Below are 12480 nucleotides of genomic sequence, written 5' to 3'. Positions count from 1 at the left end.
CTGGTCCTTCTTGCTTCTGTTCTGTTCGATCTTCCCCTAAGACTTTCTCCTGTAAGTTTTAAAAACGTCCTAACAATGTCCCTGTAATACGGGTGTCTACATACGCTATAATGCACTATAATACACCTATGATGCGCTACGGGTGAATTACAACGGTCGCATCATCACCTTACCTAACAGTGCTTGAATACACTAAGCTAGTCCCGCGCGCCGCCGCTTCTGCCCCCGTGTGTCGCATTTGTCTCCCTTTACCATCGTTTAACACAGATCTCGTTCCAATCCCATCAATCATTCAACCATCTTTTCTTATCCATCATCATCTCTCTCGTCACGCCATCCCTTTTTCCTAGTCTTCCAATAAACCCACCACTCTCCTTAAAGAAGACTAGAATCTATAACTGTCCTATTTCTTTTTACTACTTCTTTTTATTATTATTCATCGACAAATAATTCCTGCGACGATAAACCATTTTCCTTTTGCCGGCCTGCCGAAAATAACACTGCCACTTACGTACACCCCTGACTCCTGTTTCATTCTTCATTCTTCTACTTCGACAACGACAACGATGTCCGGACGGTACGAAAGGGTTAACACCCAAGACGACGAACCTGATACTCCGATTGCACCCTCTTCATTGCGACAACCACGATCAATACCCAACTCTCCCCCGCCGTCATTTCATTCCCGTACCTCCTCGTTGGAACGGAGGAGGCAAAATGTCGATCCTACGCTAGCGGATGCGTTCGATGCCGAAGATGACGATAGTGATGACGAACCCGATGATAGACAGCGATTAGTACGAGGGAATTCATTTCCGATATCAAATAATACTAGCAGTCAAAATTCGGATGGCGGCGATATAAGGCCGTCTGTTCCGGGAGGACAACCGTCGCAATGGTCTTCTAGTACTGCTATCCCTCCGCAACCTGGTTCTAGAGTGTATGGTGGTGGAATACAATCTGATGGCGTGTTTTCCAATATGATGGCACGACCGGAAAGGGGAGAGAAGATAGTGGAAGAAGCACCTCCGGTATGTTCTTCCTAGCCGTATACTATTAGTATGATGGTCTCGATTTACTGATGATGGATTAGACATACGAACAAGCCGCAGCCGATGCCGCACCGCCTTACTGGGAAACAACGATTCTAGCACCCGGTTTAGGTGGCCCCGATGATGTCTACATTGACGGCATGCCAGTTGGTTCCGTATTTAGTTTCATTTGGAATGGCATGATCAGTATGTCATTTACGCTCGTCGGTTTCCTGCTTACATATCTATTACACTCAACACACGCCGCAAAGAATGGTTCTCGCGCTGGACTCGGTATTACGCTTATCCAATACGGTTTCTACATGAAAGGATCATCCAGCGGGGGAGGTATGGATGGCGCACCCTCAGATGGATATGCACAGCCTCCAGACCCGAATAGCCATGATTTCGACCCTAACTCTGTCGGCACGAGTAATGGAGATGGTTCAAGTTTCAGCGATATTGCGAGTAGTGAATGGGCTGCGTATCTGCTTATGATCGTGGGCTGGTTCATCTTGATCCGGGCAGTTAGTGACTACATCAAGGCGAGGAAGCATGAACAATTAGTTCTTCAGAGCCCAGATAGGGGCTTGGGTGTACCGATTATTGCAGAAGGTGAGCGAGCCGAGACGGTGGTTTAGTATTGGTTATATCGAATCCAAAAAATTCCTCGTTGGAAGTCGATGTTGTATTATCGGGTCAATATGAAAATCATAGACAAACTTGTACCACGATGTGAATTGGTACCTACGGGACCGGAGCTTGTTGGGGATTAATGGCGTAAGGGGCGTTACGGGATTGTCACCATTTGTGATAGTGTAACTTAAGAAATCCGTTGGATGAGTAGGCTTGCGTGAGGCATTTCGAGCGATTTTGCTACAATATACTATTATCTCATCCCGGTGCTTTGGGAAGGGAATCGAGGGTCTAATAATGTACTAATTGCTCCATTATTTCCAATAGAACTTTGGCATGCGATTTGCTTACTAGTCTATCCATCTCCCTTGAAGCACATCCCCAAGGGTTTCCCCAGATATTCGATGCTCCACCTGTCCACCTATTACCCACTTCGATTTACAACTACAACTAACCTTGAAAATAGTATAACTTACTTATAGAAATGAGTTACATGTACTTTACTTATTATAGGAATTATCTGGGTCAATAACTCACTGGTCGATATGGAATCTATCTGCTAGGTATAGATTATCGATAACGAATGTTGTAACTGGAAGGGTTGGGAATACAAAACTGCCCCGCATTGCGTACATGTCAAGTTGAACGAAAAGTCACGTCATGATCAGGAGCAAACTTCGCGAACTTTCCAATAATTACAACAGTTGAAACTAATACAATATTAATTAAACTCAAGATTTGAATTCATGAGTACATTTTTAACTACGTGTCTATATACGAATTTCTTTGTCTGAATTTACTTCAAAGAACTCTTACTACTTATCATATCACTCGCGTGACTATATAGCTTCGGAATACCTTCCCCTTGATTGCGACCTGAACTACGTTAACCTTAGCCTACCTCAACTCCCGAGCAAGACAACCAACCCGTAATTCAAGGTGTCTTCCAAACCACCAATTAACCTCTCAACACTCCCAATCTCCCTCCAACCAACCCTTCGAATTACCTTCCCCCGCCGCTTCGCAACCCGCGCACGATCACGATTCCGTAAAACAACAATGGCCTGGCGCAGCTCCGGCACCTCCAACGCCACACTTATCGAAAACCTCTGGCGGAACAAATTAATAACGCAACCGCTCGTAAAATCCGCCTTCCTAGCCGTAGACCGGGGCCACTACGCTCCCTCCGCGCCCTACGACGACAGTCCGCAACCCATAGGCCACGACGCTACGATATCTGCTCCGCATATGCATGCCAACGCCGTGGAAACCCTTTTACCATTCCTGCTCCCGAAAACCTCTGCAGGGGAAAAGGCGGAGGGAGTCGGGGATTTGGTAGGGGAGAAGGGGAGGCCGAGAAGGGTACTGGATATTGGGAGTGGGAGTGGGTATCTTACGCATGTACTCGCGGAATTAGTTGGGGAGAATGGGGTTGTTGTGGGACTGGAACATATTCCTGCGTTGAAAGAGCTTGGGGAGAAGAATATGAGGAAATCGAAGGAGGGGAGGCATTCATTAGATACGGGACGCGTGAGGTTTCGTGTGGGTGATGGGAGAAAAGGGTGGTCCGAGCCGAAACCTACGATTTCGCAACCGGGTGTTGGAGGGCCGGCGAATGGCGATGCGGAGGGGGAGGTACGGAAGGATGAGGAGGGAGGGTGGGATGCTATACATGTTGGTGCTGCGGCGGTGGAATTGCATGAGGAGTTAATACGGCAGTTGAGGAGTCCTGGACGCATGTTTATACCTGTGGGGGATGGAGGGGGGTGGGAGCAGTATATTTGGACGGTGGATAAGGATGAGAAGGGGGAGATTAGGAAGGAGAGGTTGTATGGGGTTAGGTATGTTCCGCTTACGGATGCGCCGAAGTGAGGGTGTCTACGGAAGATATCTTGGGAAATGCACGAGTAATTGTGTTTTAATGGGGGTTCTATGACGACGAGAAAGTATTTATGATGTGGGATAATCCTAACATGGACGAATTGCCTCGAGGTATGCGTCAATATTACCTTGGTTCATAATACCAATAGCTGACCCTTAGATATGGTATTGGTGGATATGCGAATAGTTGCGCGGAATTTTATCTACTTGCGAACGACTTACTTGAAGTTGGGCGGCTAAAGAAAAAAAAAATCAATAATAATTCATTCAATTAAAGTGACGAGCAAAATGGCAAAAAGACGGTGCAGGTTCGATGCTGGAAATGAATCGTACTCATAGCTGGAATCGAACCTGGCCCGCGAAAAACCGCCACCGGTGGTAGCTGCCTGACTTGTCGACTCGGGAGTTCAGACAACTGAGCCACCGGGATACGGTTTTTACTCCCAACGCGCTCGGATTCTTTGTTGGTGCTGGTATGAACATTATTCGACATTATAAACCTACCTCGTGGTAAATTCCTAGGCAACCAAATAATCAAAGTTTGGCACAAGCCACCTGGGTAGTCACAGGGATTCCTAGGAATACCAATGCCATGACTATTGAATTAAATCATCTCCCCAACAACAGAAAGCCAATGTCACCTGCAACAGGAGCATATACTTGGACGCCACAAATGGAAAAATATTCATTGCCCTCTAGTCAATATTTACAGCGTACATTGGTTACAACGCCCCCATGATGTAGTCGTAGTTCTATTTTTGCTTAATTCCATTATCTGTAAGGCGAGTCTGCTTTAATAATAGCTGCCAATTCAGGTTCCCACTTGTCTCCATTTGCTAGGAGCTTCTCCTTGTTATATAATAATTCTTCTCTCGTCTCGGTGGCGTATTCGGCATTGGGTGATTCAACGATCGCATCTACGGGACATGATTCTTGGCAGAAACCGCAGTAAATGCATTTGGTCATGTCGATATCGTATCGGGTTGTTCGTCTGGATCCGTCGGCTCGTTCTTCGGCTTCGATGGTGATGGCTTGTGCTGGGCAGATCTGTAGATATGTTAGATCGATGTTACAGAGGATATTATGAGACATTGTGCGAAATATTGGTTCCGTAGAGGATGGAACGTACAGCTTCACACAACTTGCAGGCAATACATCGTTCTTCGCCTGATGGGTATCGTCGTAATGCGTGTTCGCCACGGAATCGGGGAGAGATAGGACCCTATTGCGCAGTCAGTCGTCATGTTCTCGTTCAATACTTTCCCTTCGAGTAATAATCTCAATGTCACAAGATAGTGTATATCCCGCAGGCTCGATTAAAATAGGATGGGGTCGTCGGAAACCACGAACCTTTTCGAAAGGATAGTAAATTGTGTAACTAAAAGCATCGCACATTAACATTGGATCACTCCCTCATCAATTGATAGGTAGACGGGAACTTACGGTGGTCGGAAGTACTGCTCCAGCGCGACATACATTCCCCTAAACATTTCCGTCATGAGGAAATATTTCCCAGCGCGATCAAAAGTTCCTTCTTCTTCCTCATCCCATCGCTTCGCCTTAGGCAATCGGAATCCCTTAGCTGGCGGTCCAGCGGGTGTGGCATATGTGCGTTGCGCGACTATTCTTGCCACGGCGAAGGCCGCGACGGGGTAGGATTGTGGCCGTCGCACAAGCTGGCGGGACAGCATGGCGGCCGTCGATGTGGTGGTAAGCCCTTGCATATCGCTATACGGCGAGCAAGCAAATCGGGGGCTGTGAGAAGGAGAGCGGGGAGGTTTATGTAGGGTGGAATTGGCAATGGCGAAATTAATGTTTCTTGAACAGCTTTGAGGTCATGCTGGAGTTTCGGGATTTTAGGTGGAGCTTGATATTACAAAAGATGTTTTATGATTGGTCGTAGCTCAAGCCCCGAGTCCGAAGAAGCCACAGGAAAGGCGGAGCCACGAGATTAGGTCATAGAATGTAATTGACAGTTTAGCCAGTTGCGAGTCATTTGGTGGTAATCATAACGGCAGTTGCTGGACACTTGGCGGACAAAACCTCCGGGGCGATACGTACCGTTCTGTACATAGGTACTTACGTACACTTACATAAAAAACATAAAAGCAAATCACGTGCAGCTTTCAATTCAAATCGCCGCTAGCTCCGCGGGTCCAAGCTTTCGGAGTGGGAAATGTGAAATGACGAGAAATTTATCATTAACTTCGATTTAATCTTCAATTACCATACCAGCTCTCTCTATCCCACTCCACCTCCAACCAAATAAATATACACCACCCGTTTCGACGGTCACTACGCCCCCTTTTCTACGTCACCGAGTTTCGCCAATTGAGTCGTTAACTCGATCGTCACAATGTATCGCGCAGCCTTAATTCGTACCGCCGTCTCGGCGTCTCGCGCCGCTACCACCGCTGCTCGACCTGCTATCCGAAGAGCCGCTGTGCCCGCTAGAGCTGTATTCGCACCCGCACCGAAAATCGCCGCTTTCCAGACCGTACGAATGTACTCCGCCGGTGGTGGATTAAAGAAGGAGGAAGTAGAGGGCCGTATTATTGGCATCCTACAAGGTTTCGACAAGGTGAGTTAGTTTGGGTGGTATTTTTATGTTTGGCTTGTGAGTATAAGAGTTGGGCAAATGAGATAATTCTGGCTACTTGTTGGCAAATTGCAAGACCGGAGCTACCTAGGTAGTTAGGTTAGGGATAGTGTGAGGATATTGGGCGCATAATCTGGACAAGATCGGCCATAGAGAATAATTCGCTAATTTTTATATAGGTCAACGACCCGACTAACGTAAGATTCGATACCGATGCGCTAGATATATCCGTTGGAATATTGACCCTTCTTAGATCAAGCCTACTTCTCACTTCTCGAACGACCTTGGTTTGGACAGCTTAGATACAGTGGAAGTTGTTATGGCGATAGAAGAGGTATGCAACAACATGTCACGAGGCTCCAGGCCGTGGAGGACTACCAAATTTTGTCGATATTGAGGTAGAATGTGATTACTGACTCCATAAATAGGAATTTAGCATTGAGATCCCCGACAAGGACGCAGACGCTATCCACAGTGGTATGAGACCCTTTACGAATTCACGATACTCTTCCAAATCTCAGAAAAGCATTGGTTTGAACAAAATGCTAACCTTACTATATCAACAGTTAACCAGGCTGTTGAGTACATCTTGAGCCAACCGGATGCGAACTAAAAGATACAATCTTGTACATTAACAGCTACACCACTCTGATGACAATAACTCATACATAGAATCTGGATCCCGCAACAATTACCATGTACGCCTATAAAACTACAACGTGATGATGGCGGGATTTGAGTCGGCCAGTTCGAAATGGTCGAATCTCAACGAGAAAGGATATCAACGAAGATAATCATGGTGCGGTTTAAATCGATATTCGATTTCCCCCCCACCGTTGTATTAGTGTATAGATCGTTTCTCCTTCAACCCGAATTTGCGCTTCTTGGTGAGATCTCTAATATGACATATCGGAAATAATCTGTGAATAATGAGAATTGTTAAAGGTTTGGTCAGATATTGCTCACAAAATAATAGGCAACGATAACTGCGATGCGGCTGACGCTCCACTAGCACTACCTAGGGTAATGAATGCGACGGGATGCGACAAAGAAACCCCCTGTATTCCCCCTAACCAAGCAATTTCAGCCCTGAAATCTTCAAGACTAATCTCAAAATATACTTCTTAAATCCACATCTATCTACAGCTTCATCTTTTTAACCCAAATTTTATCGCGCCAATTGGATATTATCTAGACGTTTTGCTTTCGTTTCGCTGCCAATCATAGTATTGGGTATTAATTATTTACTTCGTTTGTTAGGGCCTCACTTATGAATACGCTTAAATGTCGCCATTTACGCAGGACCGAGATGGATAATTCAACAGATGGCGACAAAACGATAGGCAACACGGGGATGGATAGCGCTACACTTGCGGGTGTAATATCGACGGCGATCAGTTTTGTCGCATTAATCGTGTCATCCATTCAGTTGTTATACCAGTATTACACCAACGTATCTCTTAATGCGCTTGGTGCAAGAAATTGCAACAGTTGGGTAATGGGACCCTGGGCCGGGGCTACCCGTCGTCGATGGCGTTGGTTGGAATTACGATTCGAGATCATATTCCAATCGCCCATTCTCTTCGTCGCCCCGGCTTTCAATAGACGTGGGCCTGTTCCAGGTCGGGAGATTTGGTATATAGATGGAAGCGACCAAAGCTATCAGGAAACCCGGACACCATTACCTATCGACGCGGGCTCTCTTCCGAGGACTACGGCCATCCGACGTGGTGTTAATGTCGAGGCTACTTGGGTGCTATTACTCCGAACTTTGCAAAGCATGGAGCGTGATAGTGCAAGATGGCACGAACTGATGCATTTTAATGTGGATGCGAAAAAACCGCGACCTTTCTCCGCCCGCACAATCGCCGTCGCAGTCCAAGCGCAGACGTTGTCATGGGATTTCGTACCCAACTTCAAAAAGCCATTCGCGGGTACGACTATTTGCCATATAGTAGAGATAGCAGCTATGCTCGGCATCTACTGGACCATGTGGGATTCAAAAGCGGACAGGTACCGAGCGGAGGGTAACGGGTGTATATTACTAGGATCTTTCAATGCCGAGCAAGGTATCGTGTTTACACTTGTTAGACACGACAAGACCGTATTTCTCGACAATCGACTTATTCCTAATAACTCGATTAAGAGGTTTTGCTTTGGTTTTAGTCCGACATTTTATTTTCTGGATAAGTATGAATATCTTGATGAAAAGAACATGACGAAAAGACCCACGGAGCCGATTCTCCCAATGTTGAAATTGGGCAGTCGGCAGGAGATTGCTGAGACGTTGATGGATATCGGGTGCCCTATAACGGTTGCTGAGTATTTTCTTAATGAGGATGCGAGGACTTCTCATTTATTTCCTGGTGAGTAGCCCTATCCTATCGAGAAGACTCACTCTCGTCTAGACCAACATGCATATTAACATTCCCTAGTCATATTCGATGTTCTTGGTATGCTGGGTCGATCATTATCAGTTGAAGGATATTGCTACCGCATGCTACCCAATCCAACGATATTCCGCTGGGACCGTCGATGGTTCAACACAAGACGTCTCCTTCTAGTCTTCAAGGAGTACCAAACCGAACTCTACAAAAACTACGCTGCAGCTGGAGATATCCCCGGTCCATTAATTTCCATTAGGTCTGCACTCGACCGCTTGAGTTCGTACCTAGAGAATCCCCTAATCAAAGATTTCTCCCCTATTCTCCTCGATAACCTCCGCGAGGTCATGTCAACCTTGGATACACTTTTAATAGAATCATCAGAGGACGAGGACCATCCCTCGGAAACCATCGTCCTTGAAACCGTCAACCGCCACATCGCCTGCGTCGTCGCAGATCTCAGCCAACGTCCGTCACGCCTCCTCGATTTATTCCCACTCGGCCGCGCCAACGAAGGCGCTAACGAGGTGTCTTTAATCTCATTTCTCTTCGAGCGCAGCCGATGGGCCGCAACGCATATTTACAATCCCGACCTATCCATCGCACACCGGGAGTTCAATCAACGGTTCGCGATTACAAAGATTGAGGTAAACGTCGTCGAGAAAATGCAAGTCCCGACTTGTTCTTTGGGATTACGAGACAGACCGCGTCTCCGCGATACTACGTGGTGTTTGTTGGTTTTCCGTATGCTTTGTTGGTTGCAGTTGCATGATTTTCATAAGGATGATGTTATGGTTCCGAGGAGTGCGACGTATGGGAGTCGTATGCCAGTTTATATTATTTAGGACCTGTGAATAGGGACCTTGGGATGTGGGTGAGTGGGATGCATGTGGTGTTGGATACCCCCAAGTATTTTTCTTGTTTTTGTGAGCAGGAAAGTTACGTCGTATATATGGTTGGAGAAAGAGATTGGTTATTTTTATGAGATATGAAAGGTATATCACCTATTCCAGTATACATCTGAGGCTATACCATGTCTGTAAGGCTTAATTACAGGGCATACCCAAGTCATCGTTGTACCACCAAACCCGTCAGAACTTAACTGTTTGTTGGTGACGAGGATTTACTTAGCGCGCGGCTCGATCCGTCGATAAAAAGTACGGTCGTTATACACACTATTTTTAACATATTCCACTATTAGTGACTGTTATTTTAGCATCGATCACTATCACATCACAGAATAAAGTGGAACTAAGCAAGATTACTTCAGAAGCTTACACCAACTTTTAACATTCCTACTTCTTATTTACATCTTATTAATAAATGAACCATTTCATTCGACACTTCCTTGATATCATACACCCACACAGCATTACACTTACGGATTAATAGCAACCCTCACCATCTCAACCATGTCGTCTTCCTTAGAGGAGGTTGGCAACACAAAGCCAGTCATCAATTCAAACCCAGACCTCCAATCGTACTACCACTCCCTAGAATCACGGCTAGGCTATAGATTCATACTAGGAGGTACAAGACATTTCGGGTACTGGGAGCACGACACATACTGGCCATTCCCCCTCTCCAAAAGTCTACGCAGGATGGAAGACAAACTAGGCGAAGCCCTATCCCTCCCCCCAGACTCCCAAGTCCTAGACGCTGGCTGCGGAGTCGGGCACGTAGCACTACGCATGGCGAAAAAATTCAAATTCCGAATAACTGCTATTGATGTCGTGGAACATCACGTCGCCAAGGCCGTGCGGAATATCAAGCGCTCGCGTCTACCGGAAACTGTGATATCGGCGCAGAGGATGGATTATCACCATTTAGACCCGTTTGCGGATGGTTCGTTTGATGGGGTATATACCATGGAGACGTTCGTCCATGCTAGCGATCCGAAAGCCGTGTTAGGTAATTTCCACCGCGTGTTAAGGCCCGGTGGGAGATTGGTGATGTTTGAGTACGACCATAATGCGCTTGAGGGCTCGCCAAAGGATATCGCGGAATCTATGGTTAAAGTTAATAAATACGCTGCTATGCCCACGAATGCGATCTCCCAACCTGGCGTTTTTAAGCAGATGTTGGAAGATGCTGGGTTTGAGGATGTGGTTGTGAGGGATTATTCGTATAATATTCGGCCTATGACTAGGGCGTTTTATCTCCTGGCTGTTATTCCGTATTTCTTTGTTCGCGTTTTGGGGCTGGAGCGGTGGTTTATTAATACGGTTGCTGGCGTGGAGTCGTATAGGGGGTATGGACATTGGCATTATGTGGCTCTTTCGGCTACGAAACCTGGTGGTGAGATTGAGGCATCGAAATCTAAATAGTTCTCAAGGGATAAACTAAACGTGGCGGCGATCGTAGGGACTGAAGGGTTAATCCTTAGAAATCTGCGGCATTGACGAAGTATTGAATTATTAACGACCAATTTTCCTGATATATTCGAACCTCGTTGGGGGCTAGTGTCGCTGTTTTGCTGGATACATGGGGTTTTGAATGCTGTAAAGTCAATTTTATACCATGCCTATATCGTGTTACTTTAGTTGACATGTACTGCTTCTTCCTAATGGTGTCCCGACTTTGAAGCTTTGTCATGAAATATGAAATCTTAGGTAGAGGGAAAAGGCGCAAGAGATGATTTAACTTACCTAAATATCAACCAATGCCTTCTATCAATTGCTAATTTCGTATGAGATGCCTAATGTTCGCATAGCGACGCAGAAATATCACGACACAGATGACTCTACTGTGCGTTGTCTCGTCAATTCTTGCCATCTCATCAACGGGTTGCGCATTACTTGAATCATAGATATCTTGGAAGCTTACACGAGGATCATTCGGTTCCTTGGATTATGCTAACATTGTTCCAAGCAAGCACTGCTTCCCCATTCAGAGTTTGCCATCTCCTATCCCAATCACACTAACGATCAATATGGTGAGTTTTGGGCATCTTTGCATAGATTATCGCTGCATCAAACAAGGACCATTTCAAGGAAAATAGACCACACGATTATGGCGTGTAAATGGGTTGGAAAACGCGAACTCCAAGACGAGACTAAAGTTGGGTTTATTGTATAGTGACGACGCAGACATGTAACATGAAAAGGGGCAACAAGCAGAACTTGGTTTAGTGCTACATACAACATTCCATCGTCTCCTTTAGTATCCCTATCCGACAGTAACCATTGCTTTTCTGTCTCCGTGTTTTTTAATATCATCTATGCCGTCAGCTCCTCATTCTTATATTAGGGTCCAGTTGATTGGATCCCCGTCGTCTGCCACCTGGCTTTCCCTCCTTGCATGACGCATTACGACCCTAACGTCAATAGAGGTACAAATATAGAACCCTACTAACCTTCTTGTCATCTCCACGAAGTACGAAGTAGATCATTTGCTGCAGAGCTGACGAGCCGAGCCGTGAGTGGACTATCCGGGTTATTGGGATATTACGACAGTTGGCAACGACGCTAGTCTTTTTTTCCCTTCTCAATTGAAGGAATCATCATCGGATTTGTAGAGTTCCCATCATCAGGCAGCATAGCATTTACGAATACCATACCATTTTACAACTGATAGGCTAGTCGTCCACGAATCCGAATCACATGCTTTCCCTTTTCGGATAACGTCTTTCTTGTATAGAAATTGATGCCGAAGATAATGACGACGGGATATTTACTGATCTTTCTGTTTTAGATTAGACCCTTAGTTACGTGTCATGGATACAGTGTAACCTATAGTATAACTGCTATTTTATTACCGTCTTCGAGCTCCTGACCCCGCTTAGTCATCATTTTCGAGCGGCGATGGAAGGGGTATGACAACGCCCCTGATGATCTTCTCACTTACTCGAAGAAGTAAATAGGGGCTTTGAGCAAGAATAATACCGCTAACCATACTTGGTAGTATGTCCTCCATCTGGGTTAGACGTACGTTGGATAGATAACGAGGT

At 45.9% G+C, this 12480-nt stretch overlaps 6 protein-coding genes across 6 annotated transcripts; 5 read left to right on the top strand and 1 right to left on the bottom strand.

Annotated features, from left to right (window-relative positions):
- The first annotated feature begins 2 nt into the window (after nt 1-2).
- Nucleotides 3-2013, top strand: F4822DRAFT_412272 (uncharacterized protein). Its single transcript, XM_051458936.1, has 2 exons — nt 3-1031; nt 1094-2013. The coding sequence occupies exons 1-2, from the start codon at nt 567-569 to the stop codon at nt 1670-1672; spliced, it is 1044 nt and encodes a 347-aa protein (XP_051310952.1). The 5' UTR covers nt 3-566; the 3' UTR covers nt 1673-2013.
- Nucleotides 2014-2295: 282 nt separating this feature from the next.
- Nucleotides 2296-3679, top strand: F4822DRAFT_336564 (protein-L-isoaspartate O-methyltransferase). The gene has a single exon (XM_051455742.1). It carries the CDS (start codon nt 2727-2729, stop codon nt 3537-3539), a length of 813 nt encoding a protein of 270 aa, XP_051310951.1. The 5' UTR covers nt 2296-2726; the 3' UTR covers nt 3540-3679.
- A 501-nt stretch (nt 3680-4180) lies between these two features.
- On the bottom strand, nt 4181-5385 carry F4822DRAFT_336552 (NADH-quinone oxidoreductase). The gene is made up of 4 exons (XM_051455741.1): nt 4992-5385; nt 4899-4926; nt 4678-4770; nt 4181-4595 (listed from the first exon to the last, which is right to left on the bottom strand). Exons 1-4 carry the CDS (start codon nt 5270-5272, stop codon nt 4320-4322), a joined length of 678 nt encoding a protein of 225 aa, XP_051310950.1. The 5' UTR covers nt 5273-5385; the 3' UTR covers nt 4181-4319.
- Nucleotides 5386-5904: 519 nt separating this feature from the next.
- F4822DRAFT_432024 (acyl carrier protein) lies at nt 5905-6760 on the top strand (the record flags this gene model as incomplete). The annotated part of the gene is made up of 5 exons (XM_051461574.1): nt 5905-6129; nt 6327-6344; nt 6401-6481; nt 6576-6624; nt 6714-6760. 5 exons carry the CDS (start codon nt 5905-5907, stop codon nt 6758-6760), a joined length of 420 nt encoding a protein of 139 aa, XP_051310949.1.
- Nucleotides 6761-7089: 329 nt separating this feature from the next.
- Nucleotides 7090-9749, top strand: F4822DRAFT_335886 (uncharacterized protein). Its single transcript, XM_051455738.1, has 2 exons — nt 7090-8513; nt 8583-9749. Exons 1-2 carry the CDS (start codon nt 7418-7420, stop codon nt 9374-9376), a joined length of 1890 nt encoding a protein of 629 aa, XP_051310948.1. The 5' UTR covers nt 7090-7417; the 3' UTR covers nt 9377-9749.
- A 194-nt stretch (nt 9750-9943) lies between these two features.
- On the top strand, nt 9944-10858 carry F4822DRAFT_432022 (S-adenosyl-L-methionine-dependent methyltransferase; the record flags this gene model as incomplete). Its single annotated transcript, XM_051461573.1, has 1 exon — nt 9944-10858. The coding sequence occupies one exon, from the start codon at nt 9944-9946 to the stop codon at nt 10856-10858; it is 915 nt and encodes a 304-aa protein (XP_051310947.1).
- Nucleotides 10859-12480: the final 1622 nt, after the last annotated feature.

The sequence above is a fragment of the Hypoxylon trugodes genome (genome assembly GCF_022578975.1).
Source record: "Hypoxylon trugodes strain CBS 135444 unplaced genomic scaffold F4822scaffold_8, whole genome shotgun sequence".
In the NCBI taxonomy this organism is placed as follows: Eukaryota; Fungi; Ascomycota; class Sordariomycetes; order Xylariales; family Hypoxylaceae; genus Hypoxylon; species Hypoxylon trugodes.
This window is presented reverse-complemented; position numbering and strand designations above follow the sequence as displayed.